Here is a 24223-nt window from a genome sequence, read left to right on the forward strand (position 1 = left end):
TGGGGCTCTCCTCACTAAATGCAAAGATAATGTGGAACAAACTGTCCGTATACAGGAAAACCCTAGTAGAGGCCGAATTAGCTCCCTTCGAAGTCCTAATGCAGTCTAAAGAATCTTTACCTTCAAAGTCAGCTCTGTCACTTTGGAGACAGCAATGTAAAGATATTCTGGCTCAATTGTCTACTGACGAAAAAACACTCTGGTTCAACCCAAATGCGGTAAAGAAAAAACTCCTACAATTGGATTGGATCGAAACAACCGACAAAAGATTGACACACAAATGCATGGCCAACTCGCCAGCGGAAGCTAAAGGAATCAACACAATTCCAAATTACATGACCTTGTGGCCATGCAAACACTTGTGAAAGTTGTACCTGAAATTTAGATTGAATCTATTTGAAACAAAAGAAATCTTGATTCAAAGAAGAATGATTAAAGCGGAAAAAAGGGAACTGTAGATTCTGCAATCACATCGAAGAAAATTTAAAGCATCTTGTCCTTTTTTGTCTGCACCTAAGAAATATAAGAACTTTTTTCTTGGGGAATGAAATGGACAAATGTACAACCTATAGTAGTGAAGACTGGTGGTGCCAAATGCATAATAGTTTTGTAAAAAACTAACTTTAGCACTCACGAGATATCTGAGAAAGCTTCAAACTATGTTGGATGCTGAGAAGGATCTTTTAGATGTGCAAGTATAGTATAGGATCACATAGTAGTTTGGAATAATGCTCACTTTTCTGTTTTTTTTAAAAAACTTTTTATTAATGTAAAGCGAACATTTTATGTAAATCTTAAGTTTTGTTATTTCAAAAGTTAAATTAAACTGAATGAAATAAAAAAAAAGTGTTTTTTTTTTCATTTCGCAAGGGCTTCCCTGTAAGGGCCAGCCACTTTGAAATGCGCCACCAGCAACCACGTGGGTGCTGGGATCCTGTCATACTCTAGGGTTGGGTGCATGCTCACAATGCTAATATATGCAAGATGGCTGGCCAGCAAATATATAATTTCGAGGGGATTATATAATATTTGATGTCTGACGGGCGTGCTTAAAACACAGTGGATTTGCATCAGACCAAACGCAACGCAAAGAGCCTTGGATTTAATGAGATGCCAGTTTCGAAGCCATGAAGCCCAAAGCAAGCTTAGATTTCACTACATTATATTGTTGGCGATGGGGTGTTCTGCATGGCCTGCATATGAATTACCAGGAATTGAGACGCACAATTACAGAAGTGCATCCATGAGGCTGCCACTCTTTGGATAACCAAGCACAGTTTGTTTAGCAAGTTTTTAATTTGATGCAGAGAATATGGCCACTGTCGCTGTTAGATTTTTTTTTCAACACCTTCGTAAAAGCTCAACCCAAACAAAGTTTTAGAGAAAGGGGGTTCCTGGTTACCTTGCCATTCTATGTTTTGGAAAAGTAAATTCTCCACACTCTTTGCGATATTAGTCGGTGCAGGTTTATTTATTTAAGCGTGGACTCGTACTCCTAGTAGCGGTCAGCCGACACATGTTTCAACCTCATGGGTCTTTATCAAAGCTGATGTTTTTTCGTATAAACAAATATATATACACACATATATTCAGCAGTTTGTGTGATGTAGGTGACAGTTGTGAAAAGTGACAAGTGCGTGCCCAATATTAGCCAGTGGTTTGTTGTGCCATTTGGGTACATACATATTTTGCACAATAGTTGGTTTATATGCATTACAACCAAAAGCGTGCACAATGATCATACATTATATATACAGTGATTGTTTGTATATTGGACAAGTCCATGGGAGGAAGGGAAAAAAGGAAAAACAGGTCCGTGTTAGATTGATAGATTGGTCCTTGTTACACTTCTATTCGAATATAATTGTGTTATATTACCTAGGGTTAGTGGTTGTTCTGGCCCCGGGCTGGGTCCTGTGTGCGGTCTATATATCCTGTGTGTTCACAGCTTGGTCCTGATGGGCATGTGGTGATAGGAGTATGGTAATTATATGCAGAGCCACGGTGGACTTCCTAGATGTTACGTCACACGTCGAGTGTTCATGGGTTGCTAATGCCTATGGCATATTGGCCCTGTTGCATGATGAGTTACATCTGCCCGGGTGCATGGTGCTTGATTAGTTAGATCGATCACGCGGTGGATCAACTGTTAATACATCAATTGGGGCAGTATTGCGTGTATGGGCTGGCCCACGGTGGGGTCCTGACCATAGCGCTTGTTACATATTGGTGCCGTGGCACAAGGCGTTGCATCTGCCCGAATGCGTGATGCTTAGTCCATCTAGTCATTCATATGGAAGAACAACTGTGGTGCATAAGATTGGGTATTTGTGGCGTATTGAGGTGAGCCGTATGATAATGAGTCGAGGCAGGTTGCCACCATGCGTTTGCAGCAGATGTAACCGTGATAAATACCTTGCCAAAAAGGGGTTCTGCTAGGTTAGGGGGTACCCATCATTGAGGTTACTTATGCTGGTCATGGTCAGTGTCTGTGGACTTCTTTGTGGAGAGCCTCCCCAAATCTCTCTTGGCAAGGCCAGGGTACTCGTTTTGGGGGCTGCAGTTTGATGTTGCTCAAAGAAAACAAATACAAAAATATCTGATTTTCAAATGAGCCAGATTTTCGAGGGCTTGAGAATGTATACTCAGCGGTTAGCCATTATGTGAGTGGAAAGGAACTTTGATGTATTTTCACGATTTAGACCCCACCCTTTATCATTCATGCAGGTTTCCATCTCAGGAAAAGTACAGGAATACCGAAACATAAATCTAGATATCAGTGACTCATTTAGAGGTGGTGGGAGAGTGCCTAATAAGGACAACTAACAAGGGATTATTACCAATATTCAAAGATGTAATGGTCAAAAGATTGCTGATATATTGCTGTAATTTGTTTAAGCATCACATGAATTGGAATTGTTTTTACACTACCATAAAACCATTGTTACCTACTCAAATCAACCACAGAAACGTTTGTTTGGAGCGAAACATTGGCCTGTGCAGCGATGAAGGGGAATCTGCGAGTGGGAAAAGCGTTGCAGTACAAAATCACAATCTGAATAGCAACAGGTTCTTCCAGGGCGAAAAGAATGATGTATGTCTTGTTGTATAATGTCTTAATAGTGTTGCTCATTTCTTTTCTCCATGCACTCTAAATGTTAGCAAACTAAGGAATAGAGGCAATGTTGGAAGTAATGTGGCCAGAATACCACAATTCGGTTCCCATTTATGGAGGTTCGGAAGAAGTGACTAATCTCTAGGTTCCCATGCCAATAGTTTAACCACTAGATCATAGTTTCTCTGAAGAACGAGCAGCTGTGTAATTCTGTATATTGAATAAGATTTCAAAGGCCACATAGTTTTCAGTAGGTAACCAACCATTTGGGGTGTTTAAATTTCAATCTTTATGAAAAGTATTTTGTTTATCTTTTATCGGGAGACTGAGGAAAGGGGACTAGATGGCACCATGGACTTTCCGTGTTGGAATTTCCTCTGATAAAACTATAACTAATGGTATTGGATTGCTGGGATAGGTTTGTTTCAAGCTGGGACTGAGCGAAGGGTATTGTTTGCCAGTCAAAAGTAGGTATTTGCATTCTCTGAAACAAACAAGTGAATTAGGAAAGCCCATGTGCACCTAAATGGAGTTGGCATTGGAATGAATAACGATGGAAATTAGGTAATATAAAACCAACATCACGGATTGCTGTTTTTGGTATTTAATGTTTGCATCCAAAAAGTAATCTCAGTAGACTAGTAGAGCTTGGTGCCATGGGAGATGGCACCAAAAGCTCCCAGAAAACAGAAAATGAATAGGTAAGAGCAAAAGCTTATTCCAAAAATGTAAGGTGATAAAAGAGAAGAGGGTAGGGTGGGGTACACCATGTCAAATAGAAACAGGTGCAAGAGGAGAAAATAAAGTAAACTTCCTTTGCCCACCTCCATCTGCTCTGCCCACCTCCATCTGCTACTCCCTGTAAACGACATTTTAGCAATAGATGGAAAGGCGTGCATGCTCACCATGGAACCCCTTAAACATAAAACGATAGTTGGTCACATTAAAAAACTGAAACCTGTAACTGATCAGCACATTCAAGAAAGAAATGTAAAGATGTAGTACAAATTCGGATGATGTTTTTTTTTTTACTTCAGGATCTACATTAAAAAAGTGCAGAAGTTCCCGGAATACAGAGTACCAACTGATGAGAACATTGACAGAAAAGTTATACGAATGGAGCAGGAGAAGGCCTTTGACCAACTCAAGAAGAATTTGTTGGAGCCTGAAGGAGTTTTCAGGTACCATAGCTGCAAAACCTTGCATCACATGTTTGTGCTGATCCATGTTCTGCAAGATAAAGTGGAATCATATTACTACAGATGAATTATGTTAATTTTTTCTATTGTTTCACTAGAAAATGTTCATAACTATCCCTTTTCTTTTGAAGCATTAACTGTAAACTGAAACCAATAAAGATAAGCAGGGCTACTTCCGCAATCAATTTTATCTCCAAGTTAGAAAATGTTCCCTGTGTAAAATTCTATATTCTGGTTCCATAATAAAATCCAACCTGCAATTCTGATTGACATTTAGTGCGCTTTAGTTGTCTTCATTATCGGTTCTGCAGAGAAGCAAAGTGGCAGTTTTAAGTTGACAACTATGCTTTCTGCCCGCAGAGGGCTCTATACACCAAGTGGTAATGATTCCCTGCTTGAGTGAAAAGGCAGAGCTAAATGGGGGTCTTTTATATGGCAAAGCAGTGTGTGCACCTGAGCAGCTAACCTCTTGCCCAGAATGCAGGACTTTACTGTAGCATTCAGACTACATTCTGAGCAAGCTGATTAGCTGCACCCCATGCTTCGGGTACTTAATTGCAGCAAGCATATTTCCAGTCTTTCATAATCATGATCATTTTAAACCTTCATTGTTTCTCGCTTTTTGCACACAGTCCTGTACTAGTTGTAATGCTGATTTTAACTGCTAACTCTTCGTTGATTGGCAGTTATACTCTGCAGGAGCACTGAGACTGTTGTTCTTGACCTTGATTCTATGACGCAATCTGCCCTCAAGACCCAAAATAGAAACCTCTCTTATCTGATCTTCGTGAACCGTTCTACCAAGTTTGACACCCTGTACCATCAGATTCTTGTATTAAGGCTTTATCAAGCGTGTGGGATGTCAACCTAAGCCACTGGTTGTTAAGCCTCTTTCTGATACACAAGCACACCTGACTCTACAGGAGAGATAAATCTTCCCCTTTCAACATTGTTTTCTTCATAGGCTTACATAGGTCCTTTTTTACTGCAAGCAAGACCTGCAGCTGGGAGGGGTGTACCCAATCCTGGAATGTAACCCACCTGTCTTTTAGACACCACTCTTTTAGACATGATTTGAGGGCAGTCTTTATGCACCAACTTAATGTGGGTCTGATTGCCGTGGTTAACAGCTGCAGAAAAACTGATCTGTATCCGCAGAGGTATGGAGCATCATTCTACACGACTTGTGCATGGCATGGTGAAATTTGAGAATGCTAGATCATCCAGTCATGGATTTATTTTGCATTCTAGGACATGTAGCCCTGAATTCCAAATGGAAAATCAATACTACAAAGATGAGAATGCAAAGAATAAATCCTGGACTGGATGATGTACTCACACATGGCGTAGGGAAACTTGTGAGTTCTGATTCTGTTCAGTCCATATCCACGTTGCTACAAGAGGGTGGCCATTGCTGCTGGGTCTTGTTTTGCTGTGCATAATATTAAAATTTGTATAAGTACCTTGGGCATTGAGGAGACATCTAGAGTATTTCCCATTCATCCCTATCATGATTTGTCTGAGGCAAAAAAGGTATCTATGATTGTTCACCCCTAACCCTCTGAATTCTGGAAATCCGACTTTGCCACTGCCTGCTGTTTCTCCTCTGCCTGAAAGGCTTGTTTATTATCATTTAATTGGTAGGCTGTGTGACAGAAACTACAGAGGCTGAGTTGAAGGTTGAAAGTATTCAGAATCACACAGACCTGGTGATAGGTGTCCAGATCCAGATCCCAGGGTCATTTTACCAAAACCCGGTAAAGTTGCAATTCTCTGATTGTGCTGTCTCTTTCAAAAGCGAATGAAAACATTGATGATTATGGACAGGAAAGCTTACTTCTTGGGTAGTGTATTTCTTACATGTATTTCTTACATGAGTAAAAAAAACAGATAAACCAAGTGTGGGCCAGAGTCACAAGTATACCTGAAATCACTCTGCTGAATTTAGCAACACGCTTTTGGAATTTTTGACAGGTCATGGGTTTAGAATTCTTTCCTTGGACTCCAGGGTTACAGCAGCCAGGGTTATGGCTGGTTTGGAGGTAGAGCATGCAAGGACGTGCATGATACTGCCACTAGGAGGTGTATACTGCTCTGTCCAGATCCATAACATTCACTTATGTTGGGATGGAAATTAGTCTATCCCACCCCCCTATGCGCTTTCAGGTGAGGCAGATCCCCTTTGAAATAGAGTAGTGTATAAGGGGGAGCGAACCGCACTATGAAACTCGGTGCAGAGGTAATATTGTGTGAACAGCAGATGCAAAACACTAGGAGACACATAGAAACAGCATTTTGTAGTGATGACAAAAGCACAGGCTTGCATGACCGCGCTGCATCAGCCGAGTTCCATAGAAAGATTTCACTAGGCCAAATATCAAGGCAGAATGAGCCTGCACCGCCAGTTCTCACAGAAGTTCACTTCGCCCATATCTCTTCACTCTTGCTGACATTTACTATCTTTTGGAGGAATGCGCCCTGCAAGAGTGTAAGACAGCACCAGGCTCCGCGCCATGTCCATTCATCACAACTAAGCTGCCAGCAGGCCTCTAACACCCACCAAGCCAGTCCAGAGCCAGAGCCCACACCACTGACCCGACCCTCACATTCCATGATAAGCGAGCAACCCCTGTGTCCGAGCACAAATCAAGATCTAAGCGTGCACGACTGTTTCACCCTGCAGCATAAAATACATCCTTTGTAACACGAGGTACACAGAGGGATACATTAGATCAAAACTATGGTGGAGACGTTGGGTACGAGATGAGCGGTATCAACGAAGCCCAGAATGTGTGGGTCAATGTGACTGTATTTTCGTCCTCCCTTCCGCCTGGCACCAATCCCTGAGCCGCCCAGGTGCATGACACAGTGATGTAGTAGTAGGCGTAGTATGTTCGCTTAGATGTAACACTGTATTTCACGCATGACCTGACTTTCACCATACGACGAGATGAGCCCAGCTGACCCATGTGGAGCCTGACTGACGGCAGAAGAACCAACCAATTGTAGCCTGGCATCCCATATGGAGCAGGATGGTGTATACTGTCCACCCAATGAAATTTACTAATTTAGACCCTATACGTGATGTCATCTATGACGATGTGGTCCCTCATAAAGCACTATCATGTATTCTGGAGTCAGAATGTTCTCGAGCAGCAGAGTCCTTTACTGATATTTTGTAGTCTGTCCAATTAAACCTTGTTATCCTGGCAAGCTATCTCCTGGCTTATTTATCTAGAGGGTTGTATTCACTATGGAGTGTGTCTAATCAGGGACTTTCCTTTACTTATTAAAATTAGAGGTTCACTTTTCTGAACTTGGGTGATATTCCACTTAAAAACAAGGAATCATGGACTTAATATCCCTCAGTAAAGGCCCACAACATACATGATCAATCATCTTCTTTATTTTGGCAATTTCACCATAAATGTTCAGAGTAAAACAGTTCTCAAACATATTCTCAAATACATACATTAAACAAAAATAGTGTTAAGAGCTTTTGGCTAGAGACATAACTATGAAGAGCTCCAAACGGTTGCAAGATACAGACACTTTTGATGTCACAAAAAATGTGTTTTCTTGTGGAAACAGCGACCTACACTTTAAAAAAGTATCCAAACAACTACAGCATGATTGTCATTCTAAATGTCATTCTAAATGATTTTGAATTCTGAAACACCTCTCAGCTCTGCTTAATATGCCTTCTGCTTATATGTATGTATGCCTAATTATGGAGGGATGAATAAGTAGTCACTAAATGGCTCACGTGACTTCAATGGGTGATGTGCGGCAATTCTTAGTTGTGATGTGGCTGAAAGTGGCTGATTAAACGGAACCATTACATGGGGTTGGGATGCTATGAACATTGAGAATAAGTTAAACTTGGAATGTTTGCCGAGCTTTAGGTTATCATTTCTGGGAAGCAAGGATCCACCCTTCATGAGGCCCTTTTATGCTGTGTAGTTTTGTAAAGGTGTAAATGTATTTGATTTTATTTATTGTGCATTTTAAGGTGCTTATACATTAAGAAATGGTGTTTCAAAGAACCCACAGGGCAATGGGGAGAGAACATGGGAATAAAGGCAAAAGAATAAGAAGATGAACAGGGAAAAAAGGTGGTCCTACTAGGCCTTGTGAGCATTCAGAACGTGCAAGTGCAGGGAGGGAGAGAGGGAGAGAGAGGGACGGGGAAGGGGGGGTGGGGCTAGGATTTCCACAGAGGGAAGTGCCAAGGAGTCAGTTGAATGCAGCAGTAAGTGCCTAGTAGATATTGCTTGGTACAGAGTGATCACCTGCCATTAATAAGTGCATGCCTTTGAAACATAAGCCAGTGTGTGCCTGAAGGCAAGTGCTGGGATGGTGAGGAAGGCTGAAGGCGATTGGACGGAAGGCCGGGACCCAGAAGGACGCATAAAATCTCAGGCCACCAATCTCAGCTACTGTGGGGTATTAGCATTGGAGTGGGAGGGGGAAGGAGGAGGTGAAGAGGAAAGTCTTGAGGAGCTTCTGAAATTTGAGGAGATCCGGCTCAAGATGGAGTTGAGGAGGGAGGCTATTCCAGAGTAGGGAGCCACCCGAGGAGAGAAATCTGCCACCAGCTCGCTGCATAGAAAAGTGCCTGTTGCACAGAGAGTTGGAGCCGGAGGGGTGTAAATATCTGGAAGGAAGTTAATTGATGAGAGCAAGTTGTAGATATATTGGTCCTTGGCCCAAGACAGCCTTATTGATGATGCAGAGGGATTTAAATGTGATCATTGTAGCAACTGGGAGCTAGTGGAGGTATTTTAGAGATGAGAGAGCAAGAGGATAGATTAAGGAAGATGCTGTTGCAGTAGTCAAGCCTAGAGAGTACCAGAGCTCTAGAAACGTTGAGCTTCTGGGGAAAAGTGAGGAAAGGAAGTGGAGTTGAAAATGGGCCTTCTTGGCAAGGTCCAAGATGTGAGGGGGGAAGGAGAGAGAGACAGAGGAGTCGAAGATGACTCCAAGGTTTCTGGCTTCAGATGCAGGAGAGGGGGGAGAGCCCACAGAGGGTGGCCAGAGTGAAGAGAGGAAGAAGGGAAAGGGTCTAAGCATCCCCTTTCATTTGTTCACAATGATTGTCCCTAATAGTATTTATCTTTTTACAGGTGGTACGTGCAATTACCTGATGAAGAAGCCCACCAGTATCACGAGCTGGAGCTACCCTGCCACCCCCCCTCACCTTGCTCTTTTCCCATCCCATCTCCGGAAGAAGAGGAAGAGACTACAGCTCTGGATGAAAATGAAACCTTAGCTTCCCGCCTTCATCCACAAGTAGCTGACAAAATCCGTGATCTGGTTATTCAAGGAATTGATGAGGTCTACGCTGTAAGGAAACAGTTGAGGTACAACACAAACATGGATTTAGTGCCCTGATGCAACCATTTTGCATATTCAATTATTTACATCATACCCTATTTTCTTTGCAAATTTTGCTCTAAAATACTTTGTTGACTCGATATGTGATTGTCCTTCACATTGATCTTTGAACCTTAATAAGGGAGGACTCGAGAACTATTTTGTGCAGGTGTACTCTAAAAGGCCTTAAAAGCAAAACATAGGAAGGCAAAGACTTTCTTTGATGACAAGCCATGTAGCAACCATTCACCTCCATTAGTAAGGACGTTGTAGGGTTTGAAGGAGCTCATCTGAACGTGCCTTTTTGCCTTACCATAACAATCCACTATCTTGCTAGGAGAATGGGATCATCTCTGCACATACTTCTAGCCCCTCTGTGAGCCACCAGCTTTATATGGTTAGCTTTGTCTCTCAGTCTTTAATATTGCTTTATTGCTGTTTACATTTTTTCTGGTTGGAATGAACTGTAGACACGCTCCTCTCGTGACAAATGACTGGAATACTCTTCTCTAATCATATTATTCCATAAACTAGAGACTCAACTGGCATCGATGTGGCTCACAGCGTGTCCATGAGGAGGATTTTGTGGCTTAGGCTTTCATGCCTGAGACCAGAGCCCCCAAACACACTTTGAACTTGCTTTTTCAGGCACAACTCTGGAACAACCCTCTTTGCAGTCTTATCAGATGAAGGCTCCATCATATTTCCTTACACATGCCCTCGTATGCCGAAGAAGATGAGAGTACTTTTCTTGAAAAAGAGCCAATAAATCCAGCCGGACCTGAAGAGCATTCATTTGAGGATTCATAGTGAATATTTTTTTAATCAAGAAAAGAGGCAGAGGCTTTCATTGAGCCGGAGAATATTGTACATGTAGGATCCAGTTTTAGACTATGCCTATGAATGGACTGATGTTCAAAAGCAGTTCCTGCACTCTAGCATTGGGTAGGTGAGAACCCCACCCACAGTATTGGTGTTCTAGAGGCATCAGAGCAATTCATTTATCTGGAAAATATTAAGCAGACGAATTGCCAAAGGAATATGTTGGCTCTGCGAGTCCATTCCACCTACAAAATAAATGCTGTTTTACCTTTCAGCGATTAGCCAAAGGATTTCTGAATACCCATAGCAGTAGAAGAACAAATAAGGAGAGACAGACGTGCCAATAAATGAACCATAGTCATGTCAGGAGCATTTTTTATACTCAGTCTAACTTTGTGCAGGCGCACACTAGCTTCAGATCTGTGCATACCAGTTTAAGGTGAAATTGTTATCCATTGCTTGCCACTGTCATGACACACAAGGACCTCTTCCATGTGTCATTTTTCACGACTAAGGGACCAACAGACAATTCAAGACCAGACCAATAAGCATTTTCTAATTTTATTAATTCTGTTGTTCAAGGTAGGGTTAACTCAACAAAACTGTGGTTGGGTTAAGAATATTTATGACTGTGTATTATGAACTGCGGCACACTTGCGCTTTGCACCTGAAATCCAGTCGTAGCGAGTGGACGACTGCGCCAGGTTGTCCAGCAATCCAGCAACACGTTGGTCTGAGAACGTGAGTAGCCAAAAGGACTGCCAGAGACCCTCTCACATGAATTACACATGCAGAGAACCCTGTGCAGGTCTCTCTGCAGCACCAAAAAGTGCCCCTGCAAGAGATGGTGCAAGGAAAGTACAAGGCCCCGGACCCGGCACACCAATAGTTAAAAAGAACTGGAGTCCAATAAGCAGCACAGAGAACAAGGACTCTAAACAAAAGGTAGAAATAGGTAGCCAAGGCAACACTAAGCACAAGAAAAGGCAAGAAGGGTGAGAAAAAGGCAGGGCCAGCAAAGGGCAAGGCAGAACCACAAGGCAGCTGTGAGGAACCAGGAATGAGGCGCAGACACAGAAGACTCATGGTATTAGTTAAAGACTTTTATTAAACAATATAGGAGTTGGAAAATGCCTCACTGTCCCTAATCTAGTAGATATTTCCCGACCTCAACCAAAACTAGAGTCTGTCCTGTGTCAAGATGTTCAAAGCAAAAACGTCCTGTATCGGACTTCCTATCCTAGCCCTCGCCTTCTAAAACTAACTCTTAAGGTGCTAAAGGTATTGCCTCTAACTTGAAAAGTGCACAAATGTTCAAGTTCAACAAAAAGATATCATCCAACACAAGTTCCAAATGGATAATGTTCACAGTTCCTGTGAATGGCTCCCTTCCCAAGGTTACTCTCCACCAAAACATAAGTTCCAAAGAATAAGCAAGTTCTTTAATGCCCAAGAGGATGCCCCTCTCCTCTTGGTGTTACAATCCACTCTAGGGGAAATAACTCCCTTCCCCAAGTCTTTTCCAAAAACCCTGTAATTCAAAACCCCAAGGGCATGACTCTTCCTTGGGATTCTCTTTTCAAAGTAACACAATTTGGGTGTGTGTCCCAGACTCGAAAGACACCTGATATACTCTCCTGCCAAGCTCCCTCATGTAGCTCCTTTGTACAATTTGGGTGCAAGTCCCACACTTGCCAGACACCTGGTATACTCTCCTGACAGGCTCTCTCTTTAAATGTCCAAACACTTGGTATACTCCCCTGCCAGGTTCTCTTTATTTTGGTGTTTCTTGTACTCGCACAGTTCCAATATTCAGTACTACTTTTGTCAAATTGTCTGATGCCGAACCCTCTTTCTTTCATTCACTTTCTTTTCATTTACTTTCTTTGTTATATGTCCCAGTGACTCAACCTCTTTGCTCGGGGTCACCCGACTCATGTACCTGGCACTTATTGGTACTTCGTAGAGCTGCTGAAGGAGCCCAGTGACCCAGCTTCCCTTCCCAGGGCTCACAGGCCCGGCATCCCGCATCCACTTACTGGCTTTGCCTGGTAGCTTCCACGTCCTTCGTGGCTCCCGCATCACTCCTGAGCTCTTCTCTGTGTTCGAGCAGCACAGGCACTGCTTCTCGGTTCCCGCGGTCACCAGGAAGGATCCTCTCAGTAACTAGCTGGTTGCAACTCTGTTACCTTCATCTGTTCCATCTTTAAACTTCCGCTTCCAGTAAGGGAGTTGCTTGGATTCATTCGGCTTCCTCCAAACACTACACTGCTCCTTCTGATTTTGCTCAGTATTTGGCATTACTCAGCCCCTCTTTCTCATCAGAGTCTTTATTATTCTGTTAGGTGCAGAATAGTGATGTATACTATCAGCAGGCTTTAAGGTCTGTTGAAGTGGGAGATGCCAATATGCCATTAAGGTGTGAGGAATAGAAGGGGTATCCCTAAAAGAAAAACAGGGATACCATATTTCATCTGATGATGCCGGCTCCCCCCTTGATGGTCGCTTCCCCGCATGTGATCCTCCCTCAAGTAGCCACCCCCAGGGTCACGATCAGGTTGCGGCTGCTGTCCCCTGGCCACATGAGGAGAGGCTACCTCCAGGAAAGGAGTGGTGACATCATCAGATTAATCACAGAGCACTCCAGGATGGAGAAAAGAGGAAGCTGAAACTAACAAAACACAACTGAAGAAGTTGAGACACGAGGAGCACGGTCTGAGCAGCGGTTTTGTAGCCTGACGGCAGTGTCCTTGAATTACTGTTAGTTGCCAAGCAACAGTAGCTAGTGAAAGATTGCACATGCACAGGTTCGATTGGGGGTACTCTGCGCATGTGGTCTGAAGACAAGATGGTGGCGTCCAGTTGCTGCGACTGGCATCTCGCGCGGAACTGGGTTCAGTCGCCATTGTTCCCATTACTTCCATAGTGCCGACACCACCGCTGGTACAGTTCCACCCTCTCCACGAATGTAAGGAGCATTGGAAGCCGTGAAAATCGGCGGAAGGCTGTGGCGGGCGCATCACACTGTAGTTGCTTTTGGCACACTCCTTGCTTTAGGACGGTAGTCCTTAGTTCATCTGTTTCTTTGCAAGTTAGGACTCCACCTGGGTAAACCAGTCAGTCCCCAGATTACTCTTTATTTCTTTTGGCCCAGGGTCTTCCTTGGCCGGTTGGCGGGTCTCAACTTCATTCAGTATTGGTCCTCCAGAGCTTTCGTACTGGGAACCGCCGGGCAACGCCTGGCCTGTGTGTAGTCTGATGCAGTATCATACTCATTAAGAATAGTAGGACCCCAGGAACGTGTCTGTTTACCCCCCTTTTCTCTGAGAAGGCATTATTGTGGTTTCTCCTTCAGGGATGTGCTAGAGGTGAACAACTCCCTAGCTGCTTCCTGCATCTGGACGGCCCCTTTTCCCACCAACATCAGAACACCCTTCTGCCTTATTCTTTCTTTTCATCTCCTCTGCACCCTCCCCCTCTTCATCTCTTCCACCTTCTTTTGCCTCCTCTCACACCTCCTCATCACATCTGAGGTTCCTCCTCTCCCTCCTGTAAACCCTTGTGAGTTCCCGCCTCTTTCCCTCTCTTGTTATGTTGCTCCTCTTCCTCCTCCCTGTGCTCTCTAGCTCCACTCTGTTCTCTTCCTCCTCTTTCCTCTCATATCTCTATTTTTTATTTTTTTTGTTTATTGCCATTTTCTTATACAGAAAAAAGCACAATGTTGAATTTTCATGTGTGCAAATCAATGTATTGAAGTCCAATAAACACATCAATAACAAGGGAGTAAGGAAAAGAAAGGAGAAGGTAGAGAAAGGAGAAACAGAATACCCAACTTTCTTAGGGGAAAACCAAGAATCAGGTGTCCGCTGCCGTACTCTAAACAATGACTCCGCTTTTCTCATTGGGAGTCAAATGTGCAGTGCACTGTTAATCGTTTGCACTGTTAATCGTTTAACCCCTGTTAAACGATTAACAGTGCACAGTCCAGTTCAGCATATGTGAATCCAGTGCGGAGGAAGGTGACCCTGCTATGGCTGTGGGGATGGGTTCACGGTGGTCGGTCATCAGAGGGTTAAAAAACAGAATTAACTAAGGATTCCATGTTTCATAGTTGAGCGCAACATCCCTGCTATGTACATCCATTGATCTTCCCCAGGCAGTGGTCAGCTTCGCACCAGCGCTGCATTTCTCTCAACCATGTCTCAAAAAGTGGGCCTTTGCTTGATGTCCAAGTCATAGCTATGCATCTCTTTGCCAAAATACAAGCTAGGTCCATGAATTTAGCAATATGTTTGTGCTTGCTAGCTCTATATACACTCAAGTGGGTTCCACCCGTATCTTTTGATCCCTGCTGTTTTGCAGATATGTTTCATTCGGGACCAAAAACTCGGTGTTACCTCGCATTCCCAGAGCATGTGCATTAAATGGGCAGTCTCTTGACCACACCAGGTTCAATTGGAAGATGCATCTTTTTGAACTTGGCGATTCTGAAAGGAGTCATACACGTGCAGTGAGCCACATTAAATTGTATGAGTCTGAATGTCGCATTACGCGATACATTTTTAACGAAACCCAGAGCCCATGCCCATTGCCTGTCAGTGATTTCTAGCCCCAAGTCCGCCTCCCATTGTGTTTTCAACTTAGTGAGCTTAATGTTTTTGTTATCTAGGAAGCACCTGTACAATCTGGATACAGGCCTTCAGCTATCCTCTAGATCATACATTAGTGCCAAGAGAGTGTTTTGTCGGAGTTCAGCAGCCAATCCAGCCAGGTACGCTTGGCAAATTTGGTTATTCTCATATATCTCAGGAACTGCCGCTTTGGGAGACCCTACTTTTGCATGAGGTCGACCAATTCCCTGAAGGTGCCTTCCTCGTACATGTCTCCCCAAGTGGCAATGCCTGATTTTTCCCAGCATCGCGCAACCTTCAATTCCTATGGCTCACTCTCTGTGTTAATCAAAATGGGGATATTGGGAGAGTAGGGGTGTTGAAGTCTCAGTGTCTTCAGTTTCCTTGACCAAACCTGTCTGCCCACCCTTAATGTTAACGGGTAAACTACATATTTGCTCCCCGGGCACCATAATGTTTCCTTTAATAACACAGGGCTTATTAAAGTACTGAGCAACGCATGCTCTGTTGTAACTTAATCTGACAGCCATTTCGCGATGAAGCTAAATTGAGCTGCTAAGTAGTAGCATTCTAGCCACGGTAGTTGGACACCTCCCTGCCCGGGATAGGGTAGTGATGGCTAGTCTGTGTCTTTTTTCAGGTCCCATAAAAAAGATCTGAGTGTACTTTCCAGATCCTGGAAGAAGGGGGCTTCTATATAAAAGGTGACGTTGGTGAAGCTATATAAGAGCCTAGGTAAGATGATCATTTTTGTGATGGCCCAACCTGCCCATAAGCGAGGGGGGCAGTCGAGACCAGAAACCCATTGATTTTTGAACACCTTCCACTGCTCTCTGTGTTTAGGACATGTGTTTTTTTTGGGGTGTGTGTAATTCGAATGCTCAGGTATTTAAAGGAGTCATGTTCCCATTTCAGGCTCCATTCCAGCGCGGAAGTTGCATTGGTGTCTCTTAGCCCCGCTAGAGGGAAGAGGCATGATTTCTGCTTGTTGAAGGTGATGCCTGATAATTTGGCAAAGTCGTCTAGCACATCTAGCATTATGGCTAAGTTATAGCAGTTGGCATAGGTATAGTAGTACATAGTCTGCATACAGGAAGAGCAGATGTGTGGTGCCTCCTATATGTATTCCCGCCTCTAGGTACTCTTGTCTCAAGTATACCACTATTGGTTCCAATGCTAATATGTAAAGCATTGGCAAGAGCGGGCACTCTTGTCCGGTCCACCTTTGTATGGCCCACTGTCCCGATATGTGCCGACCTGTCTTAACTCTGGCTGTGGGGGGAAGTGTACAATATTTTAACGAAGCGTGTAAAAAACCCTCCAAACCCAAAGCCCTGTAGTGCAGCCTCTATCCACTCCCAATACACTGTATCAAAGGCTTTGACCACATGTAGGGATGCCACTACATACTGTTACGGGCCATCATTAGTTTGGTCGATTACATGTTTCAGTCTGCGCAGATTAGAAGTGGTGTTGCAACCAGTTACATATCCGCTCTGGTCCGGGTGTATTAATGCGCCAATGCAGTGATGAAGTAGTGTGGCTAGCATGGTGCTAAGTAGCTTGACTTCGTAATTGAGCATGGCCAGGGGATGATATGAGTCACATGTTTTGCAGGTTTCCCTGGTTTAAGGATGTGGACCACCCACATTTCACGCATTGTGTTCGGTAGTCTGCCAACATCAAAGGCTTCTTCAAAGACTTTTAAAAGCGTTGGGGCTAGAGTGGATTGATATTTTTTATAGAATTCTGCCGGGAGGCCGTCACCCCTGGTGTTTTGCCAGAAGCTAGTGAGGTGATCGCTCCCTATAGCTCTGATAATGTGAATATTTGGTCTAGGAGGTCTCGCTGACTAGTGGTGGGGTTTCTTTGTGAAGGCCTCTGCAATTTCTTCAGGTGGTGTTTGGGAACTGTGACTATATAGCTTAGCATAGTAGTTGGTGAATATTTCATTGATTGCTATCTGCGCCCTCCAAGGTGCCCCACATTCATCTTGTAGAAGCGTGATTGGAGCTCTAGGGTATTCTTTTCTGCATAACCAGGCGAGCAGCTTCCCCGATTTGTCTCCTTCTGTGTGCGTTCGTGCTGTCTTAGTGACGTGGTCAAACTTTGACAGTTTCTCCCATATGGCTCGGATACAGGACGAAGCCTCCCTAAGAACTCGCTCGGCGGATGACATGTTTTAGATGTAGCTTTTCTAGTTCCTTGACTTTATCTTCAGAGACCTCTCTCAATTTTTTGCGGATACAGCCAGCTCCAGTGATGATCTCACCTCTGGTTACAACCTTTAAGGTTTCCCAGACAGTTCCCCAGCTGTTCACACTGCCAATGTTATCTTTCAGGAAAAAATCTAGTTTGACACAAAGCTGCTCTCTAAAGGTAAGATCCGTCAATGCATCTGTGGGCATGCGCCACATCGGGACAGGGGTGATAGGCATCCCGCGGTCCCATGAGACGATAAGTGTTGAGTGATCTGATATGGTGCGGCCCATGTATTCAGCACCCACAAATTCGGGCAGTTGGTTGGAGCCAGCAAAGACAGTCTATCCTGGTGTGCAATTTATGTGGGGAGGAGTAAAAGGAGTATTCTCTAGACTCACTGCTTCATCGCGAGTTTGGCAGTAACCCTTAAATGCGGTGGTAACGCTATTACCACAGCATTTAAGGGTCTGCCAAATCACGGGAATGGCGCATTTACCCCCAGCTCTGAGCTGGGTGCAAATCCAGCAGCAATTTTGCCGATTTCTGGTGCTATTAGCATTGAACATTCCCCATTGGGCCCAATGGGGAATGGGAAATTCCTGAATGGGCCCAATGGGGAATGTTCCGCCAAACCCGTGATCCTGTGCTAATAGCGCGGGGGGTTTGGCGATAGGGCTAATAGCCCTGGCGGTAATACTGGCAGGGTTAGCGCCCAACTCGTGATGAGGCCCTCAGGGTGGAGCTCTCTCCAAATGTCAAACAGGGCTAGGTCAGCTACCGCATTGTTAAGCGTGGCTGTACCTGGGGGTAGACTGTTCTTAGGTGGTGTGGACCTGTCATGCCCTATATCTAGTACGCAATTGAAATCCCCACCCCATATGAAGAAGGTATCCCTGTGTGGGGTCATTCGTGTGCATAGTGCCTGAATGTGAGCAGGTATAGCATGGTTCAGAAAGTAAGAATTAACTATGGCTAGTTCTGTGTGACCGAGATAGCCTTGCATGATGATATACCGACCCCCCCCCCCGCATCTTTGTCTAGGTTCAGCAACCGATTGGGAGTGGGTCGGTGACCCATATGAGGACCCCTCCATGTGCCGTGCCTCCCCAGCATTTCGCCAGCCACTACTTCCTGCTCTTTGGCTGTCAGGTGGGTTTCTTGTAGTAAAGTTATTGAGATCTTTTGAAACTGGAGGTATGAATTAATCCTATTCCTGCAAATGTATCTGCCGAGGCCCCTCACATTCCATGTCAAGATTCTAATCTGTGCCATGACTTGTTTGTGTTTTCTTTCTGGAACCCTGCCCTGCGGCACTCCAAGCTTTGTTGTATTTGTGCTAGTGTGTGCAGGGCCTTTCCAATTCTAATTCCAGTGCATGTGTTGATGCTGTGTCTATCACACAGTAGGGGATGTAATTTAACCCTTAACTTTATTTAGGTGGCTAGGTAGTAGGCAGACAAGCTTACAATGTTTGGGTAAGAAGAACTAAACATGAACACCAGGCCCCTGAACATGGGGAATAAACAATGCCCAACAGGTCTGACCCGTTCGGGCAGTCCGGTATCTGCAGGCAGTTGTGCCTACAGCTGGCACCGGCTTGGTGGGTCGACAGCGGTGTTGTGTCGATGATCTAAGTGGATCGTGGCGGGTTCCTTTGACGCTCAGTGGGCTTGATCGCCGGCTCCGATTAAGTAGCGACAATTTCCACGGTGCGTAGCGCTAATCGTCCCTGTCCAATCTAAAGCTGCTAGTCCATCTTCCGAGAGGTTGACGTAACAACTCTTTGCGTGCAGCTGTTAATAGAGGGGTTCCGTTTCTAATTGCTCCCAGCGAGCCATTTATGGTGGCATGTTGTGCTGTTTGTCAGTGGCTGTTGTTGGGAAGGTGCTAGCTCTGTCATCTCGATGTCGGGGGTTGTCGTGTGTGTCTGTTGTGCTCCATCCACATCGTTACCACCACCAGGCACTCAAAGAAATGCAACCTTCCTCCATATATCACTTTTCGTTTGGCTGGATATATGAGCATATATTTGATCCCTTTCTGCCTTAGCCTGGCTTTGATTGAGATTAATCTATTCCGTTTCTGTTCCGCTAGGGGGGGTGTAATCTGGATAGATGGATACATTTGAGTTGTCTCTCGTAATCACTCCTCTTTCCCTGGAGAATTGTAGGAGAGCTTCCCGGTCTCTGGAATTCAGAATCTTTACAGTTATAGGGCAAGGGTGAGATCCAGGTGGAGGTCTTTTTTGTAGGGATCGCTGGGCCCGTTCAACAGCAAAGCCTTGTGACAATTTGCCAGGGCCGACTTCCTGCATAAGCAGGTTCTCTATGTAGGTCGTTGGGACTCTGCACTCGGTGCCTTCCGGTATATCTAGGACTCTGCCATTGTTTCTGCGGGAGCGACCCTCCTCATCTCAGCTCTTTGTTCTAATATGCGGTTTCTGGATTCTAGGGATTTCATTCAGGTGGCTAGGTCATCAGTGGTGGTAGCAGTGTCTTTCAAGATTGTTTTGGTGATTGTGACCCGCTCCGCAAGAGATCTCAGATCTTGGCAGAGAAGTTGCACATCTATCTTAACCTCCTCGATTCTGTGTTCCAAAGAGGATTTCAGGGCCGCGATGGCTGCAAGTACTTTGTCTTCTAGTGGGCACGGTTAAGAGCAACATGCTTACGTTCCGCCCGCACATGTTGCTGGGTCTGATATCTGTGACTTCCGAAGGCCAGCAAAGGAGTCCATGATGGTGCCCTTGTGTTTGTTTTTGGTTGGGGACATAGCTCTTAATCAACACGTGTGGCACCGTTGGTGAGGCACTGAGTCCTGGCTCCCTTGGCTGTGAACCAGCACCGTGCCTGTTGCAAGTCCCGCGCTTATGAGGCACAACCAGGCATCTTAGAGTAGGTTACACTCCTGTTCTGTCGCTGCTAGTGTCTCTCTGTGTCAAGCTTAGAGTTGGCTTGCGGTTTCCAGGCGATGCCTTGGTCTGCAGTGTAAAAGCTGTGACAAGCCCAGAGTGTTTTGGTTGGTTTCTACGTTGTGCAGGACGTGGGAGTGGAGTGATTTGACGCAAGATGCGTGTGGTGTAGCTGTTTGCCTGGAGTCAGGCTTGTGTCGAGTCTTGGCGTGTCTGTGCTGCAGCGTTGTTGGCTCTGCTTGGCTCTGCGTCTTCAAGCACTGCACAGTCTTCGTAGGGCTTGTAGTGGGAGTCGTCACCCGTGATCAGTGCTCTTTCATGGGCAATGCTCTCATAGCTTGCGATTTGATGGTACGGCTACGAGTGTCTTAAGTTATTGCTCACACTCTTGGGCTGTGCTTACACAGGGCCAGGCGGGGGGGGGGGTGCATGCCCTCAAGGGCTTCAATCCAGAGTCCGTGATCAGTGTATAAGTGCTGGCCATCCAGCTGCCTGGCTTAATCTCCTATGAGCCACCGCCCAGGCCCGTCACAGCAGATGCATCAAACTGCGCTCACAGACGGAGCACAGGTGCACAGAGGGGCAGGGGCTCTTTGTGCTCTGAGAGGGTGCGCGCACTTCACAGGGGGTTCATGTTGGGAGAGTGCAGTCTTCTGCTTCACTGGCAGGGACGCGTTGTTGCAGGACTGTTCTCCCGAATGCCACCCAGTGTCAGCAGAGTACGCGGCTGCCAGGCTGGCGCTTGCCCACAGCAGGTGCTTCCCACCTGCGTTACTGGGCCGAGAGCTGGTGTGCAGAGGAGCTGGGGTCTGGCATTCTGCACTGGGAGGGTATGTGCTCCCCGCAGGGGGGGCCCATATGGGGATGTAGCGATCCTCACCTCCACGAGCAGAGGTGGCCTTTCATGAAATTATTTCTCTGTGTGCCCCCTGCAATGTCGCTTACCGTATCATTGAGGTGAGCAACGGTGGCGCAGGCTCCTGTGAGATCACGTTGTCTCCGTCGTGGGGTGCCTGCTCAAGGGCAGCGTTTCCGTCGTTCTATGTGACTCAGGCCCAGCGCCGCCAATGTGTATGTTGTGCGTTCTCGGCTGAAGGCTGGCCCAAGGAGGTGGCAGGATTTGGTGCAGTGCTCTTGGGGGGGGGGGTGTCTAGGGGCGTCCGCACCATGTTGGGGGCATGTGTGGTGGCATTCCTCACTTCCGCCATCTAATCAGGCATGCCCCGACTACTGTTTAGATGCTCCGTGCCTGTCTCGGCAGTGGCACAGTCAGCCGTGGGACCGTTGCAGGTTGGTCCGTTTCCTTGCTGTGTCGGATCTGCCCGAGGGCGGCATTCCCCACCTCAGTTACGGCTGTAATGCAGTCAGCCTTCAGGCACATCCACAAGTGAGTGGGCTATCGCCGATCCAGGCGCCTGGCTGCTCGCTATGCAGCTTCAGTTGCAACTTCGTGGTGCCTCCTTACTGTACACCCTGGTTCCTCCGAGACGGAGTATTTGTGCTGGCTGCCATTTTGGGTGATGTCGCCCGTGCCGCGTGCAGTCCTCCAATATTACTCAGTGTTCGTTTGTCTGCAGAGGACTAGCTCCAGCTGCTTGCCGTGGCTTTGTTGTGGACAAGGTTTAACGGATGCGTGCTGGAATTAGTCAAGGAAAATGCAGTGTTGTAGGATCATTAATCGGCTGGCTGTCAGAGCTCAGACGAAACACAACCTCACTGCATGAGCTCCAGGCCACGCCCCCTCCTCTCATATATTTGTTTTCGCCAACACTCCCACACCTCCCTTTGAATTCACCTTCCACTCATATCCCTCTTGGGACTGTGATTGGGCATGGGTTTGTTCAACCCAATGCAGCTCCAAGCCATTTAGGAGCAGGCAGAGGAAATAAAAAGGTGCTCCACAATCAGAGTCAGAGGGGTCTTCTGATGTGGCCCCCTGACATCATGAGGGCGCCGCCAGCAGGTGCTGCTGCAGGGCGTTTTTGGTGACCCACAATGTGAACTCGCCAACTGACGGGAGAGGCCACCTCTCCTGCCAAGCAGCGTTTCTACATGCTGGAGACGAGGGGAGGGCCATAATAGGGGAAAAATGTTAAAGCACATGGACAGACCATAATAGTCAATCAGTAATATAATATAAAAGAAAGTAACTCAACACTGGGCCAAAACAGATCCCACTGTATTCAAAGACCCATGTAAAACGACAATTGATACAAATGTTATATTTATGTTATTTTATTGTGGTTTATACTGCACACCGCTGCCATTTTCATGGTCTCCAGGCGCTCTGGTGGATCTAAAAAGGAAGGAATGTTGGGAGATCTTAGTGGGATACAGAGGGGAAAAGCGCAAGACAGCTTTGATGTGCTGTTGGTAGCTTCAGTTCGGAAAAAAACATCACTGCATGCTGATTTGTTTTTAGTAGGTAGACATTATGTGGAGTTTGGTGTATGAGTTTATATGGGGTGATATGAGTGTAATTGGTTTGGTTTCCTGTTGGGTGTTGTGGAGTGTGTGCAGTTTGTGGTGGTTTTAGGTTTTTGCTGCGGTAGAGTTGTGTGTGTTTTGTGCAGTGTTTGAGGGTGAGTTTGCAGAATATTGGAGAGTTTTTAGTAGGGTTAGTGGACAGTAATCTGTGTCAGAGGCATAGCCAGGATTGTCCAACAAGTGGGGCCTGAAGCTAATGTAATTTGGGCCACTCCAGTGGCATTCACATCTGTAAATGCCCACACAGTGCTGCTCAGTGGACAATTACAGATTTTGTTTGGGGAGGCCCTACCCTGTCTACGTCTCTGGTCAATGCCCTTTTGTGCCATGGTTATGTTGATCTGTCGAGTTCACATTATTCTATGGTGATTTGCAGTAGAACGCTCTATTTCATTGGGTAGTGTGACGAATGAAGGGTATTTACCCCTTCTCCCTAAGGGGGAGCCTCCCCTTTAGAGGCTAGGGAGGTTAGCCCACTACGCCCTAGGGGTCTGGGCAAGTGGGACCTCACTGGAAGTGACACCCCCTTATGGGATAAGGATTCCAGTTCCTTTGAGCAACTCCCTAAACCCTCGACCATAGCAGCGAATATGGTACTAACTGCAATGGAGAATACTCTGACATCTGGGTAACATCATTACGCCTTGGAGAGCCGCGGAGGACGCCAGTCCAAAATTCCTTAGGCCCGGCGTTTGCGAGAACAGAGAAGCCATTGTAAGCCAGGAGAAGAGAATCCTAGGTCTGGTGATGGCGGGGCAACAGTGACATCGTGGTGGTCAGTACGCCCGGCGAACTGCACCAAAACCATCATAATGAAGAGTGTGTGAAATACCCTGGTGCCTGCACCCGTACACGGCAGCAACGAGAGAGAAGGCCGAGAATGGGAAGCCGGCGACACAGAGAAGCACAAAATCTGAAGCAGAAGAAGAGGACCCGACCGAGCCCTACCACATTCTCCTGCACATTAAGAGTTAACATCGAGAATGGGAGAAGCAGGAGACTGCCGGGGCACTGTTATGAAAAGAGAAGAACTCATCCCAGTGAGACAAATGAGATGCTGAATATAAAACTTTTTAACTGGAAGTGTGAAAACAAGATGAGGATAATGAATAAACCAGAAATAAAAGTAATTGGAGACTGGGCCCGAATAACGTGGGAAGAGAGGAATGTGCCCTATGGCTTAAGAAGTGACGAGTGGAGAAAGATAGAGATAAGGTCTAGTAATTACGAATGGGAAATCTTATGAACCAGATAAGAGGAGAGCCGATCAGAGTGAGAAACCCTAGGAGAAGGGAAAGTGTGCAGTGGAACAAGGCATACTCAATCTGAGATAGCCTGGGTTACAAGACTCAGAGAGGCATTCAAGTTTAGCCCAGAGCATAAGGAAGTGTATCATGGAGAACTGTGGAAACCTATCCTTAAAGAGGGCACAAAATCTAAGTATGTTCTGAAAGAATTACAAGAACTTATGTATGCTGAT

At 45.7% G+C, this 24223-nt stretch overlaps 1 protein-coding gene across 1 annotated transcript in view; it reads left to right on the forward strand.

Moving 5' to 3' along the window:
* Positions 1 to 24223, forward strand: part of CARF (calcium responsive transcription factor) — a 1085705-nt gene that overhangs the window by 751744 nt on the left and 309738 nt on the right. The window contains exons 9-10 of the mRNA XM_069615518.1: positions 4153 to 4296; positions 9441 to 9677. Of these exons, the coding sequence (XP_069471619.1) occupies positions 4153 to 4296; positions 9441 to 9677 (381 nt within the window). The remainder of the gene's footprint in view (positions 1 to 4152; positions 4297 to 9440; positions 9678 to 24223) is intronic.

The sequence above is a fragment of the Ambystoma mexicanum genome, chromosome 9 (genome assembly GCF_040938575.1).
Source record: "Ambystoma mexicanum isolate Mex_15411 chromosome 9, UKY_AmexF1_1, whole genome shotgun sequence".
NCBI classification, from domain to species: domain Eukaryota; kingdom Metazoa; phylum Chordata; class Amphibia; order Caudata; family Ambystomatidae; genus Ambystoma; species Ambystoma mexicanum.